General features: G+C 42.5%; 1 protein-coding gene across 8 annotated transcripts in view; it reads left to right on the top strand.

The window, feature by feature from the left end:
- Positions 1 to 26,346, top strand: part of si:dkey-33i11.1 (B-cell receptor CD22) — a 41,675-nt gene extending 15,329 nt beyond the window's left edge. The window contains exons 1-20 of one of the 8 annotated variants that reach the window (XM_053882042.1): positions 15,397 to 16,596; positions 17,256 to 17,279; positions 17,415 to 17,503; positions 17,600 to 17,665; positions 18,372 to 18,470; positions 18,735 to 18,846; positions 18,968 to 19,113; positions 19,181 to 19,301; positions 20,487 to 20,623; positions 20,753 to 20,875; positions 21,562 to 21,708; positions 21,763 to 21,895; positions 22,867 to 23,030; positions 23,196 to 23,345; positions 23,445 to 23,576; positions 24,092 to 24,173; positions 24,599 to 24,647; positions 24,743 to 24,823; positions 24,903 to 25,036; positions 25,220 to 26,346. In XM_053882042.1, coding sequence (XP_053738017.1) covers positions 17,494 to 17,503; positions 17,600 to 17,665; positions 18,372 to 18,470; positions 18,735 to 18,846; positions 18,968 to 19,113; positions 19,181 to 19,301; positions 20,487 to 20,623; positions 20,753 to 20,875; positions 21,562 to 21,708; positions 21,763 to 21,895; positions 22,867 to 23,030; positions 23,196 to 23,345; positions 23,445 to 23,576; positions 24,092 to 24,173; positions 24,599 to 24,647; positions 24,743 to 24,823; positions 24,903 to 25,036; positions 25,220 to 25,322 — 1,989 coding nt within the window. In that variant the 5' untranslated portion in view covers positions 15,397 to 16,596; positions 17,256 to 17,279; positions 17,415 to 17,493 and the 3' untranslated portion in view covers positions 25,323 to 26,346. The other 7 variants (XM_053882045.1, XM_053882047.1, XM_053882044.1 and 4 more) reach the window with 7 other exon arrangements.
- The last annotated feature ends 563 nt before the right edge of the window (positions 26,347 to 26,909 follow it).

Raw genomic sequence — 26,909 nt, 5'->3', positions numbered from 1 at the left:
CGTTTGCTCAGCCTTTTATCTGCAGGAGCAGTGACGCTCAAGGGTCTGCAAGTCATTTCGCCTCCAGGGACTGACATTTTAGAGTGTTTTTGTGATGAAGGGGGCAGCTCGACAGTTTGTAGTGGGAGAGTCGCGACTTTACTCACTTACACTCCCTTTAAACATCTGTCTTCCTCACGCTGAGGAGAAGAAACTGAACCAGACAGCAAAGGGAGCGACGACACAAATGGGAGAAAAACAAGCTCTATCTGTACATAAACACAAGATTTATGAACAGGCAGGAAATCCAGTTTTCCCTCACTTTTAACACCTTTAATCAAAATCTAATCTGCTTTATTTACTTTACATCTGGGTGATTTTATGAGCCGTGATCTCGCAACTTAAGTTTTATTTCCAGAGAACTGACTGACCTTGGCTTTCCTTTCCAGTTTCAGATGTACAGCGGTTAAAGGTTGACAGCAAATGTAAAACTCAACTATGAGAGCTGCAATCCTCAGTAGTACAGTACTAAAAATTCTAAACCTCAATGCCGTTGCCGGTATGCCACTTTTGTGTAGATTGGCAACAGAACGTGCCGCTGAAAACTAATCGCACAATGAATAATCCGTCAGAGTTACACAATGTTAAAGTCAGCATTCATCACTCTCCACCTCCGCTCTTCGACACATACCTCTTCAATCCCCTGCAGTCTCAGCACAAGTGTTTATGTTGTGGTATTGACAGATGCCTGAGCCGCCTGTAAGACTTCATGCATGTGTGTTTACTGGGTGCTTGGTGAACCGGTTTACTGGATGTATTTATACCTCAGTAGTGTGCATTAATGAGCAGAATGAGCTATCCTATGGAAGCTCTGTTTGTTTGTCTTATGATAATATTTTCAGTATTGATGGTGATGAATTGGAGGAACAGTGGGACATTTGAAAGTCTCTCTCTGTAATCATTCATCCTCTGTTTTGGCGAGGTTATTTTAATACTTGCTCATTGTTTTCTGGTGTAGATTTGTAGTCAGCCTCGAGTTATATTAACTTGCTATATGAAAAATTACAAACTTCTTCAGTGGGGGTTTCATACTGGACAGTCATTATTATTATTATCACCTCCGCCAATGAAGTTTCGCAAGTACTGTATGTCAAAACTCCAAAAGTTTGGCAGAAGTTTCCCTGAAGATTTCAGGAGAAATTTACAATGCCGAATGAAAGAGATGATTGAATTTTGGTGGAGTTCCAGTTGACCATGTTATTAATTTTAGAGGTTTTATAATTAATTAATCGCAAATGATCTCTTTCTTATATTGACAACTGAATGATCTTAGTTTAAGATGAGTCTGGACACAAGTTTAAATCAGGGTGCTCCAGCGATTTGGAAAGTTTTTGCTGAATATAGTGCAACTTTTTCTTCTCTCCTAAAGCTTTTAAAACTTGAATTTTCCATCCATCACAGCAATCACATTTCATCTCCTTCATCACAGATGTTTTGGTAATGACCATTGTATAGTGAGGTGCCCCTGCTATTGGGGCGCTCAGTCCGTATTGTTTTGAACACTAAGTTATTTTTATCTGTTGAATTATCCAGTGAACTGACGTTGATCTCTTGACATTAGTCATAGCTCTATTTACATTTGTTTGTGTGGATGTATTTGACATAGACCTAAATCTGAATGGTTGGATACTCATATAGTCATACTTGGTCCTGTTGATGATTTATTCATAAACAAAAAACAGTTTAGCTGATGTGATGATCACAATGTTTAAAAAAATAATTGTCATATCACCTTAAGGGTTGCAAAACAAAACTGAAAATGCAAAAACATTATGTTCTTTTCTGTCCGGGACCTATTTCTGGATTGACACCGAGCTGGTTTCAGAGGCCAAGTCAAATTTCAAGATTCAGAGAGCCAGAAAACTACTCCCATCAGTGACGCGGTGCTGCTGTGGAAGCCGAACTCACCAGTGGTTCGTGGCTCTTAAATACCTCACTGTCCGGTCACAATGTGAATAGGGGCAGAAAAATGATCCTACTCCAGATGTCCGGGACCGGCACTGACTGTGAATGATTGTTTTTGGAACTTTGAACATTAGACCACGGTTCTGACTCTACATCACACCTTGTCAGTCATGGAAACACCCTGTGGCTCAAACACCATCTGAGACCGCTGACCTTCACCTATCTTATGGTTTACCTTCACCCATGTGGTCCCCAGTATCCGCAAACATGCCGGCTTAGACTATTTCTTAAATTTATGATGGTCGCAACAACATTCATAACTAAATACAGTGTAGGCAGAAGAGAATGTTCTCAAAAAGTTTATTTTTTTTGATAAAATAGATGGTTTCATCCACGCGGTTTAGCACCCAGCAACAACAGTCATGCATATTGACCTTTATTTGTAATTTGATGTTAAAAATAAAGCGATCCAGACTTTTCCCCGAATGGATAATATTCTGGCTGTTGAATAGAAAGTGTTGAATTTACATAAAAATGTGGAACCAATACTGTCTCGCTGTCATATTATCACAAACAACCCCCGGGTTATATCGACTATTGTAAATATACACCCTAACTTGGATGTAACGCCGTGAATGGCCAAATCCACTCACCCACTGTGGTCCATCATTTTATGCATTAGCATGATCTTCTTCTGATTTGCATCTCCCACAAGTGTGCGGTTGGTCTCACACAGTATCCAGTTCTCACATTTATTGCCCTCAGGCCAGAAAATATTTGAGGGGGTAATAACAGACAAAAAGTCTTTTCATAATCGCACACGGCCGAATTAGCATGAAGAATTTCCATGAAACGCACATTACTGAAAGGTAATGTTGACAGTGGATGTTAAGTGAGGTGGCTATACAACTTTTGGTGCCGATGACTGACAGAGTGCTGCGGGTGAAGTAACAGATGGAGAAGTTCCCAAATGGAGGCAACATTTTAATTAAATTGGCTGCTGCTTCTATTTGATACCCAATCTTAATGTTTTTCTTTCTTTTCGCCAGCGTGGCTGCCTCCTTTATTTTTGATTGCATTTGGCTGTATTTTTTTTTGGTTATGAAATCGTTGGTGTTTTTTTTTACATTATTATTCATGCACAGAATGAATGAAACACATTGTTATGGCACACAATCTTTATTTTCTTTCATTTTTATTTAAAATAACATTACATAAAGATGGAATTTGTCATGAATACGCTATGATGCTATTTATAAGCCAAGGAAGTATTATTTAATAGTATAGTAATTGTATGTTACTGTCTGAAGATCTTCAATATTTATTGTCACTCTTGCAGACTAAGACATAATACTGTGCATAGTAAACGCCCCTTAATGAAAAATGCAATCTTCAATAGCAATAAAAAAATAAATAAAGTAAAACATTATATAAATATCATGAAGATAAATTGAGAAGGTCATGAAAAGTAATTTCATACTCAACGTGCCCTTTGCAAAGGTCATCCGTTACATTTAAATAATAATAATAATAATAATAATAATAATAATAATAATAATAATAATAATAATAATAATAATAATAATGACAAGAGAATTAGCATTGGAAGCAATTCACTTGGGATGGCGGTGTCCAAGTCTTGCTTTTAATGTTCTTCCATAGTAGATACTGGGGTTAAATCCCAACTCTCAAGCCAAGTTCAACACAACTTTGGCAGCGTTGCCAACAGCCATGCGGGTCAACGTGCCACAACAAGTGTCGCCATGCTGTTTGGTGTACCTTGATGTACAGTAGACCAGGATTGTCCAAACCTTTTCCTCAAACACTTGATCATCAAAGGAAGGGTTTTCTTATTCAGAAGTTAAAAATAAAAAAAAGTTTAATGTGACAAATTCATTTACTTGAGTTAATGCACTTCATGACTGAGGCTGTGGACCTTGTGTATCTGATAAAAACCGGCTTCCGACCAAGTGCTCAACCCACGATAGCATAGGAGAAACAGACAACCCCACCCGGAGCAGTCCTTCTTTCTGTGATAGTTAAATTAAATGTCTAATTTTGTACTGTTAAATGAAACCACTTCTCCCACCTGCAATACCACTGTCACACTAAGGGCAATACCACTGATAGCCCTGGGTTTTAGTGTGCAATAACTGATGCAACTTGTTTGTTGGAAATGGTCCTGATCTAGTTATAGCAATGGAGAAAAATAAATAGCCACATATGACATTTCTTCAAGTGAGCCGTGTTAAAGAGGCAGCAGCAGCACAGTAGTGAGCAGCATCTGATAGTCATTACCCTCCAGCTCTGGGCCCTCCCTCCTCCTCTCGCTCGATACTCTTCTCTCAGCTCAGACGTATTATTCATTAGTCTGATGAAAAACACCCACCAACCTCGCCAGACCCCGCTTCCCTCTCACACACACCAACACAAAGAATCACACACACCGCCCCCACAGTACCCACATAGATGAACCGCTCTGGCGTGGGTCAGGGACCTGTCAAAACTCGGAAGCGGGTCTGGACTGAGTGTGGAACCACAGACTCGTTGTCTAGAAGAGCAGTGGAAGGCAGCTTTATCTTTGGAAAGTTGCGCTGGTTCAAAGCGATCGGAGGAGGTGGGAGATCAAAACAGTTCTGGATTTGTTGGTGTACCACCGAGCAGGCGTCTGGAGAGTTTCATTAGGGTAATTGTCTGCTTTCCATAGCACGGCGAGTGACAGCAGGAAGAGCTGGAAAGAGGGTGGACGAATGGCTTTATTTGGTAGGCAGAGGAAGAATGGAAGGAAGGAAATGAAGAAGGGAAAAAAGAAGTCAGAGAACTGGCGGCGGCCTGCCAGCGCTCCAGACTGGATGCTGAATCGCATGGGGAAAATGGTCGGAAGTGCTCGGCCCCCGACTTGCGCCCCCCTCCATCACCCCGATCCCAGCCTCATTCAGCTTCCACTCCAGCCACACTCTACTGTTTCCCAAGAGGGCCCGGCTCTACAGCTGGCCTTATTAAACTGAGAGTCAGGGAGACCGAAAAAAAAAAAAGGAGGAGAAGGAAAGAGAGGTCACACAACTGGAAGACATCAGCTGAAGCTGTGCTCGCTCTTCTGGTTCTTTCCGTTCATATCCTGTTTTATGATAGAGTGATAGACTTTCTCACAAACACGCTGGCGGAGCACCGGGTTCAAGCACGTAGTGAAAAGCTATTGTTTGATTGGACATCCCCTGAATGCTGTAAAACAATGAAACAAATGTGAGGAAATTAAAGTCTGTGTGACTTTTATCTTGGTTAGTCCGAGTGCGGCTGAAAGCTGTCGTCATAAAACCCAAGCCGGCTGCAGCAGGGTGTCACTGCTGGTCTCTTTGAATCCCAAACTATTTGTGAACACAATGGGGCTGTAAAAGAAGCCCCACGAAGGATCCAAGCTGCTTCGACTCCAGTGTGTTGCTCTGCTATTATCGGTTTTCTTGGACATTATGCTGCTTTCATTTCATCCCCCCTTTATACTGCTTCAGTGGGACAGCACTGTGTATGTTTAGCGCTAGTCATCGATGAACTTGTGTCTGTGTTTTGGCTGAGGGAACGCACTGAGGAAACCCCACACAGCTGTCCAAGATCCAAACAGAATCCAATCTGGATTTGACCCTGACTTATGACCTTTACATTTCTAAAAGCAGTGTCAAGTGTTTATTGACTGATTTTAGCTGTAAAATTTATCTTCAAACTCTGAATTAGAAGAGTTAGAGTTCTGAATTTTGCATCCAGTTCCTCCTCTCAGACTTGGATTTTCAACATTGACCTTGCATTTAAGGGGATTTCACTCCAGTCACAATACACACTGACTTTTAGCTCTAGTCATGTTTCTTTAGCGTGGCTCTTAATCATCTCATCTTCAACTGCTGATCCGTTGCTGGTTTACTGGATTAATATTGTCATCAGAGACCACCAGACTTCCTTAGCTAGAGATGTAATCTCACAACATCTGGGTGTGCCCAAGACCTGACAGAGGTCTGGCCATGTGAACCCTGACTTTGGGTCATGACCCAGAGTTCATGGCCATAGGACCAAAACCCATTCAGAGATTTGTGTATTTTTGTGAGGACGGAAAATAAACTGGATGATTTGGATGGTGTCTTGAAAGAATTTATTTTCCGAAGTTCTTGGGCCCTTGCTTTGCTCGATAAGAACAAGTGGCCACTATAATGTACCAGTTTTGTTTTTGCTGTCATGTGAACAGACAATCTGGAAGATCCTTTCTTGCTGGGACTTTTTCTTACCATAGGGGGTCGGTCACAGAGGAGGACTGAGTCCCATTTGACTTCATACTAAAGACAACGAAAATCTCTTCCTATGGTTGGAAAAACTTAGCTTAGGGAGTCCAATATCTGCAAGGTCTGTTTGGTGTTATTCGCAAAACTAGTGTGACCGTGATGTCGACAATGTGACTTATGTTTTACCTTGCTTGTGATCTAAATAAGCAAGTCCTACAAAATCCTTTCTTAAAAATGATAAACACCTTAGTAAAAAGGTAATTCTCCACTCATACCTCAAATCCCAAAATGCACTGCTACCTCCCTTTGTTTTTCAAGACTCTAACTGATCAGTTATCATGGGCCTTTGACTGCATTTTCGTTTTGGCCCCCACTGTGGTTGATCCTCTGGTTAGTGAATTACACAGAACAGTACTACAAAAACGAAGGAACACAACAAGCAAGAAAATACTTGATAATCTGCCCTTATTAAATGAACATGAACTCTTATTGGTGTCACCATCAGAAATTTATAATCTAAATTCTAGAGGGTGTTACAGTCGTAACTTTACAGCTTTACCTTCGCACCTCCAATAACAATGTTGGTGCAACTTATTTCTGGTTATCCCCGGTATTCTGCACATACTTCACAGTTTCGCTTCAGTGATGACCAGAATGCATTTCCGGATCTTCAATCCTTTAAATATGATGCGAAAAATCCCTCAAAACGTGTAAACATGTCGACAAATCGTAGGTTTATGGAGGCCATAAATCATGTACCACATCTGCTTTGTTGAAACACATCATGGATTGATCCCTGAGCTCGATCCTGATTCTTTCAGAGCTCATGTCAAACACAGTCAAGGAACAGGAGACTTCACAGAGCAAGTATTAACTAAGCAGCTCAGAATGTGTATTGGATTGAGTGAACTCTCCGGGGAAGTTTTGAGGGCTTGTTGCAGTTAAATCACACAACGTCATGAGTGTCATCGATTCATGAGGAGCGGTCCAGTATTTTGGAGTAAAGCAGCTCCTCTCTAATCGCATTATTCTCTCCGAGTTATTGACATAAATGCAGCTCCCCAGACTCTGCAGTTAAACTCTGCGGCCGGTAGCTCTGGGTCTCTGCTCCAGAGCCACAGCGATGGAGGACTCAAAGAGGAATCATTTGTGATGTCATCGCCACTAATGAGGTGGCAGGAACGATTTGAGTACCTGAGTCACTCAGCACCTCACCTCGCTCTGTGTGTTTTTAACTTGCGCTAGGACCCACTCACTCACTTTCTCACTGGCTTTTCTTCCCCTCCTAACCGCCACCGCCCACGACTAAGAATTCCTTCTTCCTTTCGGAGTATTTCCTTGTTATTCAGATTGTCTTTCATTCAACTGCAGCGCATTTATTTAAGACATACACTCGCACTCACTGTCCCAGATTTCTACAAACCAATGCAGTCATTTAAGTTAAGGCAAAGTTGCTCAAATATTGCCGCCTTTTTTATTCACCATTACTGTCTTTTTTCATCAATATCTAATATGTTTGTGTGATCAGTACTCTGTCCATGTAGATTAAAACTAAAGGATCCAAAACCATTCCTGGATTTATTGGCATTCACAATAGAGAAAAGTATACTTTATATGAAATATAGGTCCCATTTATATGGGTCAGTAAGATCCTACCGTGCCCCATTCTGCAGTCGCTTTTTCTACTGTTTCTACATTTATAAATTCTAGAACTTCCCACCTCCGTCTTTGGAACTCCAAGTCTGGTATGCTTGCAGAAATGTTTTCCATGACGTGGAAGAGGTCACATGACACTGCCATGGAACAGATTAACTACTGCTGTTTCTATTTGTGAACCAATATCTTTTTTTATTTTTGCTGTACTGTTGGTGGACGCCACCACACTGAACAGAGAGCAGAAGCATGAGTGCACGATCAAATATTATTAGATGACTCAAAAAGGTCACCAGATAGCCGTGTTTTGCTTTGTCTCTTGTCAACCAGCTGAGATCGTGACAGCCAACAATTGATCTCGAGTCTCGCAAAAAATGGTGCAGATAGAAGGGAGTTCAAGGTAAAAAAAAAAACTAGACCTGAAGTGGTAGCATCCAATAGTGGGGCTTCACTTCACTTCAAAGTGGCTCACTAAAAATGTTATAGGAATTATAACAAAAAGTAAAAAGTTCATCGAACTAAAGTTTACGGAGAAGTTCAGTCTAATCTCTGTTTAACTACCCCATTTAAAATGTAGACTTTTTTGTCCCTGAATCAGAATTGTTAGGAAGCAGGATACCCCAAAAGAGAGCCAACTGTTTGCCTCAACCTAGCATTACCATCTGGCCCTCCAAAATACTGCTGGCTTGAAACCTGAACCAACCGTGTGCACCTGTATGGTCACTACATGAAGACTGAAATCCTCATTTCACTAGTATTTTATGAAGACATTCATCCTGAAAGCAAGTGTCATGGATGATCACCAGAGTTTGGGGACAATGACTGTGTCCCTCAGAGAGAGTTTGCTCAAAGACCTTTGGAGGCAAACCTTTTGATGGACTTGTTAAGTGAAGTTGAAGTGAAAGGTGTGCGAGTCGTGCTTTTGTGCGGACGTGCGTGTGTTTGATGTAACAGTCTCGTAAAGGAGCAGCTGGAGAGGGCTGTCCCTTGAGAACCACAGCAGCAGGCCTGTAAACCACACACACACACACACACACACACACACACATTCAGACGCGCAAATGCAGTCTTTAATACAGTGATTTCAAGGCAAAAGAGCTGCACGGTCACGCTATAATAGAATCATATTCTAGATCAGACATCACATAAGGTCATCGAAATAAATGAGCTCTAGTAGGATGTCGCCCATATTTGCTTTGCATATGGATCTACTGAAAAACTGAGTATACTACTAAACCACTGGACCAGATGTGGAGTTATTAATACACAACAGGGGTGGAAGAGTCGGTCGTATGACGTCAGTAGCTTCGCGAAGCTCCTTGGTATTGTGGAACACCTGAACCACGACACGGGGGTGTTCCAGTGACTTTGGTAGTGAGTTATGGTTTATGTTTATGAGTCAGCAATTTCCCCGATAAGTTCAGCTGCAACAAATCACCAGGTTCCAGCAAACTGCTGATCTTTTCATACGCCGTCTTGATTGTGAGATTTAGACGGATGATGACATCATGCCGCAGCTGACTGGGAGTTGTGGCCTGTTTCCAAGGAGATGATATAACCAGGTCCAGATGAGCCCCTCCAAGGATTGTCTCATTATCACACATACATGCGCCGCAGCTGCATGAAAAGTGCGTTTGTGTGCGTCTTCGTATACGGGCCTGCGCTCGTGTCTGTGACCGTTTAAACTCTACTTGCAGTCAATTACCAGAAAATGAGTTGAGTGGAGCGTTTTCTCTCCAGAAAACTAATTATAGGGTTTTGAAAAGTCCAGGGTTGAGCTTGTTGCGTGTGGATGACCTGCAGGGGTGGAGTCCATGTGGTGCCACAGCACGACAGCACGGACACCGACGTGGAGGTTCCAACTCTGTGCCGCTTTTGTAGCTTTTACTGGAGTAGTATCAGGATGACCATGTGACACAATTGCTAACACTTCTGAAAACTTGTGGTTGACAGTGTGTTTGGGAAAAATGCACAAAGGCTTTATTCACACAAACTTCACATCCAATTAGACCAGAGTCTAAGTTGGTGAGCTGTTTGTTAGCAACCACAATGGCTTCATTACTGCGGTAACTGCTAAAATCACAGAACTTAGAGTGTCTAAATATCTAAATAAAGCTGGAGTCTTCTTGGGTTTTCACATATAAATTTTATCTCTGTAACTCCTTAAATTTGATGTGACTACGTTTGCTTGCGATGTGGATGATAGTTTGAGGATCTGTCAGTTAGGATCCCGAGAGTCAGTTTAGGAATTTAGGAAGTGTGGTTTTCGTCCTGGTCTCGGAGCAGTGGACCAGCTGTCCACCCTCCGTAGGGTCTTCGAAGGTTCATGGGAGTTTGCCCAGCCAGTTCACATATGCTTTGCGGACTTGGAGACTGCAGTCCAAAGTGGTCCTTGGGGTATCCTGTGGGAGGTCCTCCAAGGGATGTGGGGTACCGAGCCCATTAACACAGACTTTATTCTGTGGTAATAAGTCTCGAGTTGGCCTTGGGCTGCCCTTTGTCACCCGTCCTGTTCCCAATTTTTATGGACAGAATTACTAGGTGACGCGAGGGTCTTCAGTTTGGCGGCCTCAGTTGCTCATCACTGGTTTTAACAGATGACGTGGCGATTCTGGCTCCCTCTGACCAAGACATCCGCAGAGCTATTGCAGAGTAGCTGAATATAAAGCAGCCACGATAAAAAAGTTCCTCAGTGTAGAGGGGTGGAATGTCCACTCCAGGACGGATCCATCCTCCGGTGAAGGAATTGAAGCATTTTGGGATGTGTGCGATATCACAGATACCACTTTCACCTACAGTCACCAACTTTGGGTAGTCACCAACAGAACAAGATACAAGCAGAGAAAATGAGTTTTCTCCGCATTGTTGCTGGCTGTCCATTATTTCCACCGAATACGTACAAGGTGTGGAGGCGCAGAGGCACAGGTGTTTTTTTTATTTAGAATCAATAGGGGTCAATCAGTCAAGTTCCACTCACTTGGAAGTGGCGCATTCCTCAAACAGGGCTCTGAAAAAAGGATCGGGTTGAGAGCATGCACTTCACACATGGGTCAGACTGGCCTGGTAATCCTATCGTGAGGCTACTGGTCTCTTTAAATGTACCAAGCATCGCATGATCTGGAAAAGAACCACGCCGGATTGGAGTCCAGTATGGTCCGTGGCATTCCAGTTCCACATTCGGTAGAAATTCCTGGTGAGAGAGAGGGTGAGGTGCACGTAGATTGGAGGAGAACAACAAGAGAAAGCCATTTGAGGTGGCCAACTGGAAGGAGACCCCAGGACAGATTTAGCAAACATTGGAACGACAATGTTTCTAGTTGGCCTTTCATTATTCCCCCAGAGGAGCAGGAGGAGGGATCTGGGGAAGAGAAAGTCTCGAACCTCACTCAGATACGCAGTGTGGATGGATGAGTCAACATGTGTCGAAAACTGAGTTTGTTTGTTTGTCATCTTTCTGGCTGAACAGTAAATCCATCGCTGTGTTCACACAAACTTGCCGGTTGTAAAGTGGAAAGGGAAAGTGGGACCTGGAGAAAAAGGGAAATAGTGTTTCCGACAGTAGCCCAGACCTGACAGGTTCCTTCATATCCGACTTTACTCAGTCCCTCACTGGGACTCTACACATGGTAAAATCATCACAGTCCCACATCCACACACACGCTCTCCCTCATACACACAGAAGACACACATGGTCCCTCTATGTCCGTCAGGAAACGGTTTTAACTCATATCTGAAAACACTAGAAACACACAGAGGCAGGCGGAGAGACGCTCGGTCACCAGAGGCTTAGATGTGGACCAGCTGGAGCAGAGACATAAACAAGATTTGAGTAATGATTTAAAGTAGCTGCACAATCAATATCCTCTTTCGGAAGTGATTGAAAACATGCCTTCACAGCATTCGTATGAAACTCATTAGCAAGAGTTCAGTGAAGACGTTTTTACAGCATTTTTGGCAGATTTTTTGGGGGTTATGTCTGGAAGCTCAGGATCCCAGTTGGAGCTGGTACAGAGACAACAGGGAAAGACGGAATTTCAATGAGGTCACAGAAGTAAAACAACGTTGGGTTTGTTGTTATTGCTCTCACTGGCTTTTGGTTTTTCCCCAAATGGAGGTCGCAACCTTTCAGAGCTGCTTTGTGACCAGCTGACCAGGCTGCAATTTGGTGGTGCAGGCACCAAATGGGTTGGCGGATTCTTGTTATCTCTACTGTTGACTCCAGAATGTGTAAGTCGATCAAGCCAGTGGCTCCACGATGTCATCTGTTTGGGACTCCTGTTTGTTTTTTTGAACGCACACACAAGCTCACCCAGCTGTCTTTTATCAGCGAAAAAATATCTATTTGTTTGCTACTTTTCTTGCAATAATTAACACGCAACTCCATTCAAAATGCAGATAACTAGTCTTATAAGCTGCTAATGTGAGTGTTAAAGAAAGTTTTCCTGCATTTAATAAGTTGTGCTGTTGTAGAAAAAGAGCTAAAATAAGTTTTGCTAACCACAGGGTGTAGACAAAATAAGTTTTTATCTTGTGACTCAAGCTACAACATGAAAGTAATAGAATTTTTTAGGTAGTTTGATAGTTTTAAATGTTCAATTTTTCAAAGTCTTTGCGTTTGCTTCGCTTTTTTTTACATTTAAAATTGTTTAAATAGCTCTTTAATGTCGATCCTCATGCAAACATATTGAAACAAAACAAAACAACAAACGCACAAACAAACAAAATCAAAGAATGTGCGAGTCACCTTCTTGTCATTTAGAACAGTGGTTCTCAACTGTCTGACCCTCCTTCACCCTAAACAACAACCCCTGACACAAGTCAAGAAGATTTCATTCATTTATTTATAGAAATATTAAAGATAAGGTTTGAGCCTCACTTGTTTCACAAAGTGACAATTTCATGATAGTTAAATGAAACTTTTTTTTCTGCCCACTTTGTTGACTGAGACTGAGTTGTGCCCAAATTCAGGGCACATAGAGACCGAGTACAAAACCAAGACTTTGTGTGACTTATGCTCCACTAAAGGTTCCAAAATTCTGAGAGTCATATTATTTGCATTCTAATCTTGGAGTACCGAGAAACAAAACAGTTTTATCATTTATTATTTGTCCGTTTCCCACATGTCCTGGAAAACCAAGTTCAGGCTGATGCTGTATTAATTCCCATCTGTTTTTGAGTACTGACTGAATATATATATTTGGACTGCAGGAGGAATCCAGAGTGCCCGGAGGAGCCCCACACTTGAAGGGGGGAAAAGTGTGGGAGCTGTCTTCTTTGAGATCTGTGTGGCTCTAAATAGGCAGAAAAGTTGAATGCTTGTGTGTCTCCACATATTAATGCAGGTTCAGCATCTTCATCACAATGACAACACCAACTAAAAATGTGGGCTTTACTCGTCCAGCCTGGTAAAATCGGAGCCTCATCTGAGCCCGGTTGGAGCCGAGTCAACGAAAGATGTAATTTTGCCTGCTGCCACTAGAAGGGGTGAAAGATGGAGGGTGAGGAGAAGGGGGAGGGCGTCCGCCTGCCCATAATAACCATCAGACATGACTCATTCAGCGTGGAATACCACAGCAGCCACAGACAGGTCTCTGGCAGACAAACAGGAGAAATTCGACCCGGCACACTTTGTGAATGGAACTGAGGAGAAACTGGGCTAAATTTAATAGAACTGCGCTCATATATAAAAAGCCTGTCTCTGAGTGTGTTGCTCAATTCCTCATTCCCGCCAATTATTGTTTTTGTTATAATTCTACTTATCAATCATGCAGGACTCCGAAAGTAAAGAGAAAAAGTCCAAACAACATGTCACTTTGTCAGATCCGTCAGACTCCCACCTACAGAGAAGACCACTTGAATTGAAGACTAACATATGTTGGACAGCCATACTGTGGAGTCCATCCAAGGCTGCAGTAGCTTTAAAGCCAGAAGTCTAATCTTGGGCATCGGAATAACGCGGGAACAACATATTGTACAACTTAAAGTGTGGCGAGGGAGCAAACTGCGAGCGCTCACGTTACATGAAAACAGCGGGCAGGAAGTGTTTTGCAACAGTGGAAAATCTTCAGGTCCAGTTCGACCACCAGACGGTCACACTTCATCTGGTCGGCAGGCTGCGGTCTCGGGATGGATACCTTCCCTACCGTACGGGTTGGATTCGCTGTCATGCATTTGCCCATCGCTCCCTCTCTCCCCCCACCCGACACTTTTTTTTCCTTCCTCTCAGACGAATCTGTCTTCTTTCAAACCTCCTCCTGCCTACCTTCGCTCTCTCTCTTCCGGCTCTCACTTTCCTGTTGCAGTTTTTCTTTCTTTCCTCCTTAGCTACCTGACCTCATCGTATTTTTGTCTCCCTTTTCCCGCCTCTACCGCTCCCCCCACAAACCTCCGCCCCCCTCTCTCACTCTGTTTGTGGTCAGTCACACTTAATCTAGCCTCATCCATCTGTTTCTCTTCATTCGTTTAGTCGGGTCTGTTTTCGATTAAGATTACATCAGGCTTTGACCTATTAGTGAGTCGTGATCCTTTTGAAGTCATTCTGTGGTTACAGGTTAAGCTCAAAGCCCACCACTCTTCGTATTCGGCATTATATCGAGTATTCTGAGGAGGGAAAAAAAAGAGCAGTAGGTTCTTAAAACCTGCAGCCTGCGACCAAAATGACTTTTATTTTTCCCAGGGACCCGGGATCATTAAATCATCGGAGCAGGGCTGCCTTGAGACCCACTATAGGAGGGCCTGCGACCCATTTTGGGACCCAACCCATCATCTACGCTAGCAATCTGTGAGCTGGAATATATTGTTCGTTTAACCTCATATCCTGAGGATTGTATTTTAAAGGTAACTTTCCCCAACTATATTTCTGTTCCGCGCTATGACTGCAGTTCAAAGTCAGCCTCACTAAACATGATGCAGCTGCCTTTTTGAAAGAAACCAATTTTTTGGATGGGGAACAGATGAGGAACAGATGAACATTACCTATTAAGATTGCACTTATTAAACCCCTCTTTATGTGAAGTTTTAAAAAGCCTGTGGATTCTAAAATAACGTACAGTATTAATCCGATACACACGACATGTTTCCAAACATCAGCACTGATCCATTATATTGCCCCCCTTCCCTCCACCCCTCATGCACCGCCATCCCTCAGCTTTGATAAATCAATGAAGTAAAAGCTTTCAGTTCCAGATGTAGATCAAGATATCATCTGCAAAACCCGCCCGTGTCCCTCTCCTTTGATTGACTGAAATGGTAAACTGTACATCATCATTACTCAAAGGTCAAAGGAGGGCTAAGTAGCCAATTGGCCGAGCGCTGACGCTAAACTGACATCTATTGGCCGAGATGTGGCAGGAGAGGATGTTAAAGTCATCTAGACTCATCAAGCTAAGTGGACGCAGTTGACTGAGAGGTCTCGAACCTCTTCACGTCTGCTTGTGGGCAGGGTTTTGTGCCAGCAAATTTTCAATTAGCACACTGGATGAGAGGACATCTGGCCTGCTGAGTCAACATCTGTCTGACTCGCGCGTATAAATACGTGCCAACAGACGTGATTTTGGTTTAGAATTTAACCATGCGTGTCTCTGTTGTTAACAACCCATCAGTCTTTATTGTTGAGCGCTGCATAGATGCGACGCAATAAAAAAAAAAAGATGCCCCAAAAGTGATTTATTGCTGTTATTTGTACGTAGTTCCCTTTTTGCCCAGCCCCCACAGGATTGTGATCATTTTACATGGTAGCAAAGATGGAGTTTATCAGAGAAAAAAAAAAAAAAATCAACATCCACAAATCCATCCATTTTATTCCTCTATTCTAAGGTAAGGTCACAGGGGCAGCATCAGTAGCTAAGCGGCCCAGAAATCCCACCTTTTCTGAGTGAATACTGAGGCGTATACTGTGAAGAAACATACTCTTCAGTGGGTCCTGGGCTAAACTCCTTGTGAGGGAAGTCAAGTTCCTCCTCGAGTGGCCTCTTTCAATGTCCAGAAACAGCTATTCTTCAATCCTCTAATGTCCTCTCTCTTGGAGCTGCATTTTTTTTCTTTCATGAAATGCATTAACTCCTCCACCTGGGGTCGGATTTGTTTCAGCCACTTGGACACCAGAGACTTTCGGCCTCATACCGTATCCTTTACACTAGAAGGTCTCCACATCATCGGCAAAAAGCATGAATGAGATAATGATGTCACCAAACCGCAGACTCTCTCCAGCCGGGCTGCTTTGACTTATGACCAGCAATATGGACCAGGCTCTGACAACAGTCACATTGGGAACTGAATAATGGCGAAGCAACAAACTGACATAAAAGTGACTGAGGTCTTTAACGCTGATTCAATATGTGCAACAAAACAAGTGAAATGGAAAACCAAAGAACAAGAGCTCTTCTTGGAAACAAAAAACAGGTTTATAACTTTAAAATCTGTTTACAATAAAAATATAAACATAAAGACATCAAAAATCATCCCAGAAGAATTGACCTTGTTAAATCGGATCTGCTTGTACAATAATTCTATTTATGTTTTACGAGGTGCTTGGTATCGTTATTATACAGTTGTGGTTCGGTTTCAAAGCCATCATGTTTTCTGCTATAAACTCTTCTCTGGCAATCCCTCTACACAGCAGATGGATCAGCACCAAACCCTGGTCTGACTGCAGACTCACTGGTGAAATGGATTGTACCATTTATTAGACTGGAATGAAACTAAATAAGAAACTATGTAGTGATCATCTAGACAATGGGTGTGTTTGCCTTCACAAAAATAGCCTTGAAATATTGCCTCTCCAGAGCTCATATAGTGTGTGTTATTACCCATCTTTAGCCCATGATACGTAGCTGTAAATATTTCAATTAATTCATGTGCTTTGGCAAGGTCTCTGTTTGCTCTGGCGCCTCCCTTACAACATGATCTGGAGGAATCCTTCCTGTTGGAGGAGACAAATGTCATTGTTTATGCAGTCAGCAGAAAAAAAAAAGGTTTTCTTTGAAAGATTATTAGTGACTGTCATCCTGTCACGGTAGCAAAGAGAAGACACATCAGCTGGGCGGTGTGCCGAACTTGGCCCAGCATCACTGATGGTCAGCTTATTATTGTGATAACATTCTTCTGCACATCGCAGTCACCTTCCTGTAACAGCAGCCACACAATGCTGGAGCACTCACTGCACCTTTTCACTTTGTATCTGGCAAACAACAACATCCCTCTACTTCCATGGCACGAGGTTTGCCAACACCTTTCAGATCAACCGCTTGTGTTGGTCATCATTTTCCGTTTGGACCTCATCTTTCTTTCATAGCCAGCTGCCTTAACTGTTCTCTATTTTGTGTGTTTTCTTCACTGAGCGTTGGCCAACATAAGTTTGTGAAATATCTTATACAATGCTGATTTTTGTTTTTACAGGTGGTGCATTTTCAAAGGAGTTGGGTGTGTTGTTTAATTTTACTTATTTATGTGTGTCATTTTTAGTCCACTTGCTGTCATCCATATTCATGGGTGTGATTCTGCCTCCTTCACCCCCCTCCCACTTCTGTCCCTCCCACCTCGAACCACCTGATTCAGATCACTATACATCCACCGTCCTAGTGGCAGTCACCTCCATCCATCACAAGTCTTGTTTGTCACTAACTGATCCAAGTGAATGAAGGTAGGTGAGTTTGCATTTTGATACCTTTGGATTGCCTTGTGTCGCGTACTGTTTTGACTTCTGTGTTCTCAACTATGTTTGTGTGTTTGTGATTTTGAAGACGTGGTGTCAGCGGAGATGTTGGCAGGTGTGCTAGGTCTGGGCATCATCCTTTCAGCTTTACCAGGTGGGAATCCCAAAACTATATGTTAAATCCATAAAACAATCCGTACAAGTTTGATGGACAGTTAAGTGGAACTTGACAGGATTATTTTGCATATTATTTTGTCATTTAAGTGTCATCTATGTGCACATTATTTGCAGGATGAAATGAATCATACGGTCCTGCAGCCAGGTGTCCTTGCCTTCACACTCACTTTGTTATTTATAAGTATTGATTGTCTTTTGTGCAAGGTGGTCACCCTTGCAGGCAGGTCAGTGTCACTCTGGCTGCACTTAAGTGCTGCTTCAGTGTTATGTTAGTGTCGCCCCGAGATGTTCAGAACTGTAGTGGGTCATGGTCATTTGCTGATTATTCTAAATGCATTTTTATAAGGGATGCACTGACACATTTTTTTTTTTTTCAAAACCAGCTGTGTGTAAATACTTTTGATACATTTGAGTACTCACCAATGCCGATACTGAGTGCTTACACAATTACACATATAGTTACTTCGATTTTTAATAATATTTCCATATATATCATCATTTGAGCAGCATTTCTCAGGATGTTTTTCTTTTCCATGGGTGATGGTCACAAGTACAAACACTAATTTAACATACACTGACATTTAAAAAGTTTACGCTGTTCTAAAGTGGTATCGGTTTCATGGTATCGGGAGCCATTCTATGAGTATGAGTACTAATTTTCATTTGTAATTTTCCTTCTGCAGGTATCCAGAGCAGGTGGAGTGTGTCGTTTTCAAGGAGAGAAATCTGTGTGTGGGCAGGAACGACTGTCACTCTGCCATGTCGCTATGACCATCCGTCAGGTATCAGTGGAGAGCTTGGATCAAAGTCAAAGCGGCCATGTTTGGGGTGTTATTGTCTGTCCTATGATATCTTCAAAGTAGAATTGCTAACTGTCTCCATTGTGGAATTTGCAAACTAGTCTTGAGGGATAGGGACATGTACCACTTTTCTACCAATCCAGGTTAATGTGTTTGCAGGGAAGCCATTCAGGAAACAAATCCATCTCATGAAATGCTGGACTGAGCTGCATCAAAAAACGATTTCTGCTTGTGTTGTCCTCCTAGGCCACACTGTGAAGCGAGTCATGTGGTTCCGTGTGTCCAGTGAGGGACGGAGGGATTTCAGCCACCACTCGGACCCAAACCAGATCAGCCTGTCCTACAGAGGACGCACACGGTGAGGAAGTAAAAAAAAAATCGGAACCACTCTCACGTGGGTTTACAAGCCGAACCAAGTCAGAAGGTGCTGCAGAAAGATGAGACATGTCTTCTGGGATTCTCTCTGACCTCTGCTAAAGATACGTTGGGGGCAACTACTACAGCTGCTCAGTCCAGATTCGAGGTGTCCGGCTCAGTGATGCAGGCCACTATTACTTCAGGTTTGAAACTGACCAGCCAATGGGCAGGTGGACATCTGCAGACACCATCAACCTTATTGTCACAGGTGACTCATGACAGTTAAACTCACCATGAAACACGTGACATTTGGTTTACCTGAGTAAATATGTCAGATTTGCAGGTCCAGCTGCATCCGGTGCGGACAGCCAACATGTATGGATCGGGGGAAACTGTGTTTGTAGGCTGCCAGGCCAGTGGTTGTGCTGCTCCGGGGCGAAGCCTTGCTCTGTACAGGTGAGTCAAGATGCAACCATGGTACAGAAAAATGTCAGTCTGATCCAATTTCATGAATATTTAGACCTTTGTCTATATTATTAAAAAAAAAGCTTCAACTAGAAAAGCTCTTATAGAGCAGAGGTCTTTCAATGCAGTCATTATAAGGTAGGTAGACCTGAGAAAGAGGGACCACCCTGATGTTACACTGTCATAATACATTACATAAACGGAAATATATTGATAGCTCACACTTATTTACTAGTATTCTTACAGCTAGTACTATATGTATACCCATACGTGGTGACCTGGTCCCCCAGGTAAGTGTCAATGCGTTGACTCTTCTGTTCGCCGAGTGTAGCCTTGTTGACTGTATTGTCCTGACAACTATGAGCCATGCAGAGCGTGATGTCATCAACACGTGACAGCACGAACATACTGCGTTTTCCAAGCCGTATTCATTCACAAGGTTCATCATTTGGTGGATTAAATGTCTTGTGTGTGCTAGAAATTGTGATTAAAAATCTGAAATTTTGTTTACTGAAAACAATAATAATAAAAAACAATATTCATGTTTTTATAGCTTACAAACAAGTATATCGACAAAGGTGCTTCTCTCTGTTATGTGGTGCCTTCACTAATAATATCAATAATAAATATTATTTTATCACATGTACATCACACATGAAGCAAAGAAAGTAGTTGGAGCTCACACTTCAGCTTTCTCACTCAGAATCCTTCAAAAGATTTGAGGATGGAATCGTGGACAAGTGCTCGAGAATTTAGCCTTGTCAGTTATCTTCCTCCTTCAACAGCAGAGTCACTTCAAACAAACTTGTATAGTGTTGCAGACTGTTAATTCAGGCACTTTCGAGTCTGTCTCTGAAAACACTTACGGTATGATTTTCAGCGTGTCTCCCAGTCCCAAAAAAAGAAGCTTGGACTGCTGCAGCCATCAAGAGTTTAACTGCCACTTGCTGAGAAAATTTATGTCCAAATGTCATCGGTTGATTATGACCAAGCGCCGTGGAGAGCTCCAGTGGACAACATTTCACCACTGGCACTTGTATTTTGGGGGCATTGCTCCTGAGTGTACCATTAATGGTAACAAAGCTTGAATGTCCTGGCTTGAGACCCGCCATGGTGACAACACGGACTTGTGTAACGGCGGCTGTGAATGATGTGCGGTGTGTTTCCACCTCTCAGGAACGGCCTGAACCTCGGCTCCTATGAGAAGTGGATGACAATCAGCCGCTTTGACAAACAGCACGCTGGCGTGTACACGTGTCGACCAGTTCCACCTCAGAATGTCCAGTCCCCGCCAGTTTCTGTGTCCCTGGGCTGTAAGTGTTGCTGAGCACACGTCAGGTTCCATCTGAGTTTGAGCAGAGTTGTGTGTTGTGATTGCACATAAATCACGTTTTAAAGCATGTATTCATTTGTAAATCTCTTATCCTGATCTTCTTCTGCAGATGCTCCTCGCTTCACCACCATCACGGTCTATCCACCCGGAGAGGTGACTGAGGGAGGGGAGGTCACACTGACCTGCAACAGTGAAGCAGCTCCACCTGTGGAGAGCTTTGCGTGGTTTAAAGGTACAAAGGATTTTTTTTTTTTAAACTCTGTTGTACATGATTTTCAATTTATAGTCTTTCTCTTGGATTAATTTCATTGTATTATTAAACATTTTTCTGTATTCATTTAAATAAATGTATTACATTTAATTAATTTCATTACATTTAATGATAATTTATATTTTTTCTTTCGTTTTTGCTCTCACAATTGTGTTCTTTTATTTATTTTATATTTCCCACAGTTAAGAAAACGTTAATCAAATAGCATTGATTTTGTTATTATACATCTTCTTTCTGTCTAAAAATAAAGAATATCCTCCAAAACATTGTAACTTTAAAATTATTTTACGATTTTTTTTTTTCGCTCTCGCTTTTTCCCTGTCACACAGTATTGTATACATAAAAAAACTTTTATTTTCATGTTGCATTTCCCTTTAATATCAAATAAACAAATAATTGCATGACTTAATCAGTCTTTTTTAATGCCGGTTTGTTTTCTTTTTCTTTATTTTGTTGTTTTGTTGTGCACTGTTTTTGCGTCCCACCTTTTTGGTTTTCGTACCAGTACTGGTACTGGTTTTCGTACTGTATATAGAATACAATTATTTTATTTTATTCTATTTTATTTAAAATTGATTATTTATTGTTTTGGTTGTTTGTCTTTAATAGACTTTATTTAGAAGTAGTCTGTTCTATTTCTTCTACAGATTTGGACAGTGGCAGTGTCCCGGACAATTTTCAGTCTCAGCTCTTCCTGTCCAGTCTGAGATACACTGACCAAGGAGAATATTACTGCGTAGCACGGAACTCGCTGGGAACTCACCGCTCCAAATCTTTGCTACTAAATGTCACATGTAGGTTTATGATTTTGTCAGAATTTTTGACTGTGCTCCTCATAACAATAAAAGCTTTTCCATATCTCCATACTCTCAAAGATGCTCCGAAGAACACCCGCGTGGTGCTGAGTCCACTTGGTGACATCAGAGAGGGCTTCTTTGTCAACCTGAGTTGTGCCAGTCACGCCAACCCCCCCGCCAACAGGTGTTTTACTCTGTTTTAGTACTGGTTTAGTAGCGAGAAATATTCTCCTCATCACAAATTGATGTGTTCTGGTTATGTTTTCTATGCCGTTGGTTTTGTTGGTTTGCATGAACTTGAAAACATATGGATTGATTTTAATATGTTCATGTAGTCAAGACAGTCAGAGATATCAGGTGTCGAATATTGACTCGGGTGTGCACATTGAAACAGAGAAATATCTCCAGGAAATATCTCTAGTGAAACATTTCATCAGGTTGTTAGGATTTTTGAAAGCCAGTTGCTAAGCCAACAACTGCCATATACCATTATCTTATGTAGTGGAATACTTCAATCACTCCAACTATCTTCATTGTGTTTTTGTCGAAATTAAAGTCAGGCCACTCATACAGTAAGTCATTGGCGAACGCAGAACCATAGGATGGTCTCAGTTGGTACCAAATGTTAAGACACAATATAAAGTTCAAGGATTTGTTTCAACTTTAGTTTTAAGTTGGTGAAGTAGTTGTGTCCAAATTTTACTTTGGCAAGGGTCTGGCATCTGTGAATGCTTCTAGTTTGAAACCGAATATATTATCTCAACAACTGAATGGAAACTCCTGAAAGTAAAAAATAACTGTGATAAAGTCCATACTGTATATTATAACCTACACCCTTCTTACTGGATCACAGTTCATTCATTCATCAAGTTTACTTTTTGTGAATGTTTATCAGTTGTGACAGATACATTTTCCTTTGTAATGTTCCCTTATATATAATAATTCAAACCACCAAGACTTGAAACTTTCCCAAGTCTACAGGGACATCTGGAAGAACAACGTTGATATGGCTTTGACCTTGACCTTCATACTGTTCGGGTTTAAAAAAAAAAGAGAATGACATTTTGTTCACTTGAAAAATACTTGGGTTTTACATCATGCACATTTCTATGTGGGTCACTGATGAAAGATGAATCTCTGTTCTGTCTCCTGCAGATTTGCTTGGTTCCGTATCCTGGGCGACCAGGTGCTGGCGAGGGGAACGTACCAGAACCTGACATTCCCATCAGTGCGAGCCCACCACACTGGTTATTACTACTGCAGAGCCTGGAACCGTTTGGGATCCCAAACCTCTCACACTGCTACCCTCACTGTGCTGTGTAAGCCATGTGTGGTTGTTTAAGTCAGCGACATTGTCACTGGGTTTGACATTAAAGTGATGGGAATTCTGGTCTCAGACCACATGAATCAGCTGCAGAGCTCTAATGATGCTCCTCTCAGTTCAGTCGACTCCTCCTTCTCCCTCTCTTTGTTTGTGCTAGCAGACCCCCCAAAGAACACTTCAGTCCTGGCTCGCCCCTCCAGCGTGGTGGATGCGGGCCGACCGTTGACCCTGACCTGCAGCAGCCAGGCCAACCCAGCCGTGGACAACTTCACATGGCACCGCTTAACTCCGGACGGGGGCTCTGTACAATGTTAGCGTCGTAAAAATGTGGTTCCACTCAACGTTACAGTTACACAATCTTCAACGCGCGACTCTTGACTGAATCTGGTTCTACTTTCAACACCGCCAGCATGGGCGACCCGCTCCGGTCCTGTCTACACGTTCTCAGAGGTGGGCCCGGGAGAGAGCGGCCAGTACTACTGCGAGGCCCGGAATCGAATTGGAGCGCACAACTCGCCTGTCCTCACCGTTCGAGTCCGAGGTACTCACCCCGTTACTCAAGCACACCAGCAACTCATGTCGGCGGCGTGCGAGTTAGAATCCCGTAAAACAGTTGAAGTTTAACTGATGACTTCTAGAAAGTGTTTTGTGGCGAAGCCATTGTTGTTCATCTGTTGAGAGACACTCCTCGGCAGTCGCTCCACTGGGATGTGAACCCACTGTTGAGTCATACAGATTTTCCACTGTCGCTCTCTCCGTCTAGTTGGGAGATGAGGTGTCACTAAAGACTCCACCCTTTGACATCTCTGTTTGTGGATCGTACGTCTTAAACTCTATCTTGTGTGGATGCTTTCACTGGCTATTCCACGTTTGTGCTGCTGCTGGTTTGTTGTGGAAAGCTACCATGGGAAGTATTCATGGTTTGGATGCATTAGCTTTGGAATTGGAAACTAGTCTAGATGCTTGCAAACGGTGCAGAGCTTCCCCTCCTTCCCTCTGTCTCTTGCAGCTAAGTACCTTTTTCTTTCAATTTTCCTGTTGTCCTTTCATCACCAGGTCGACTGAAGGTCATAGCCCTGGCGTCGGCAGTGGGCGTGTCTGCCGCACTCATCACCCTAACTGTGGCTGTTATGATCAGGTGACAGGAAGTGCCAAATTGTGTATAATTTATCTTCTTTTTTTTAGTTTTACAATGCAAAATCACACGAGAAGGTATTTCACACTGTATACAGGTGAAGTGACTAAAAAAAAGAAAGAAAAGAAAAATCCCAGAATGAAAGAATTAATTGAAAATGAAAGGACTTTTTCCACGAGTCCAGCTCCTCATTTAACTGCTGCCTTCACATGTTTTTTGGGTGAGTCATGGCTGCCAGCTGCTGAAGTTAGTCATGAGATGAAGATGTTAAATGTTCCCACTCTGTAGTTTAGTTGCATCTGCGGCTGCTGTGATTCATGTCTGTCTACGAAAACATGTTGTTAATATTTTTACCCTGCAGCATATGTAGATGACGTACTCTTTTATAAAGTCATAAAGATATTCACATTTTATTCTTGTGTTGACAGTAAAAACATGCACAAAGTTGAGATGGAGTCTGCTCAAGCTGCACTACAGGTAAAAGTAATTGTTCATTTTGGTGCTATATGGTCACGTGACACTTCTGTCTTTGACACTGGCTAACTGCACCGATTTCCTCTCTGTGAGACCAGCAGCCATTGGATACAGCTGACAGAAGGTTTGATGAGTCAGACCGGCAACCTGTCCCGGTGCGAAGGATGGCTGACATACCAGTGAGCAATGTGAAAACACCTTAGCAGAGACCACTGATCCTGTTCCCCCTCTGAAACGAAAGCGTGTTTTGTTGCACAGGAAGAGCCGGAGGAGTCAAGTGACAACGCTCATCCCGCCATAGTTCCTCTTCAAGAGGCTCCTCCGGTCGTAGAGGGTCACTTCGACAACCCTGTGTCTCACCACAACTGCGTGCAGCACCCCAAAATGTCCAGGTAAAAAAAAAAATATATAGTATAAGCAGTCAAAATTCTTATGTTTGATCAGTACTTGATTGAATGTCAAATTACACAAAAAAACTAAACTCACAATAGCATAAAGATAAAGAGCTATTGTTGCATACCTATTCACTGTTTTTCTTCGACTAAAGCCTCATGGGTAGTTTGTGTTTTTACTAGGGAGGAAGTGCAGATCCACCATACGCCACTAGTGGGCGATCGAAAACCAAAAGACTCCCCTAAAGTTGTTTACAGTCTGCTGACCCAACCTCTTCGCTTCTGACCAGACACACATGAGCAAGCCACAAGTAAGTTTTCGGGCTTAAAAAATGTCAGCACGGTGAGACCCAAACAGTCATGTAGTGAAGTGTGGATTATCATGTGTCAGTCAGTGTCCTGTAGTGACAGGTCATGTTTGGTTCTCTTTTTGAGGCTAAATCTGCCTTAAGGAAGTGGAGGCAGCGAACCAGAAATGGGTTCATGAGCAGAGGGTCACTGATGCATTGAGGGATTCATCAAGCATCTGCTGAACCCCTGAACTTTAAATTCCAAGGCTTCGTGATGCAATCACTTTTAGTCACATGTTAACGCTTGTATTCTGCGAAATAGTTTTGGTTGGTTAGTGATGCAAGAAATGAGGAATTACTGTAAACTTGTCAGATTAATGTGGTTCACGACCAAACACAGTGGCTCACCAAGTGTCAAGAGATAAAAATCGATCTTGTTTCACAACACTTTTTTTTAGCAGACTACATTACTTGCTGCCTCAAAAGTCAGTCTGAAGTTTAGAAATTGTTTGTAGTCCTGTGTTTTTTTTCCTTCCAAATCTTCCTGTCAGAGTCAACCTCACAGTCTTCGTCGGTGAATCAGTCACTTTGCTCCCATCCAGCCGAAGCGGACGGGAAGTCGAGGGGTGGGGTGGGGGGCGCTCTCTGGAGATGACCGTGCTGTTCTGGATCGCCTGTGCTTCATCAGACCATTGAGGCCACATGTGGGCCCGCTGCTGGCTGGGTCTCCGCTCAGCTCCTTCCACTGCATGTACCTCCCTAAAATCCTCTGCAGCTAAACCACAGGACCGTCCGAGTGTTTTGTAAAAATATGCCTGCATCCTGATTCCAGAAATAAGGTGACACGTCACTTACCTGTCGGCTGCACGATGGCTGCCTCACCGCTGATCTGTTTTGTATTCAGTCGGGATGAGAGAAATAAAAAAAAACCCATTATGCCTTATTTTCCTTCATAGCAGTTTCCAGTCCCCACAAAACATTTTATTAATAATATTATTATTATTGAATATTTCAGTTGTGTCAGTGTCCGATGTTAAATAATAAAATATATGCATCTTACTTGATTATTCATGAAGTATTTTATGTGTTCTATGAAAGAATAAATGCTGTAAATGATGACGATGTGCAGTTGTCTCCCATTGAAATTACTCATTGATTTTGTCACACTGTATCTTCCTTGTTGACCATTTCAGCATTTGCTCCTTTCACTCAGAAGAGCTCACTTTTTTCGCGAATTTCCCGAGTAGTGGCGTCACCCCTTGCGTTGTCATGCTTAGCTTCTCTTGCGCACCGTTGATTCACGTCGCTGCTTCTTGAACAGTGTGAGCCGCTCTAAAGCTGCTGACTGTGGCACAGCAGCGCCACTATGTGGACAGAGTGCGCAACCGCAGGTGAAGAAAGCGGTATTTATTTGCAGGTGCGACCACTTTCATTCGTCACATGGGGAAAGAAACGCGTTGAAACAGGGTTTACTTATATTTTATTTATTGACGCACACATGCAACAGTCGACTTTAGTTGTTATTCTTCTCCGCCACTTGTGGTCGCTGTTTCCGGTTAATCCGCCTTACACTTTCATCTCGG

The sequence above is a fragment of the Synchiropus splendidus genome, chromosome 12 (assembly GCF_027744825.2).
Source record: "Synchiropus splendidus isolate RoL2022-P1 chromosome 12, RoL_Sspl_1.0, whole genome shotgun sequence".
NCBI lineage: Eukaryota > Metazoa > Chordata > Actinopteri > Syngnathiformes > Callionymidae > Synchiropus > Synchiropus splendidus.
The sequence above is the reverse complement of the archived record's forward strand: the minus strand, read 5'-3'. Positions and strand labels throughout refer to the sequence as shown.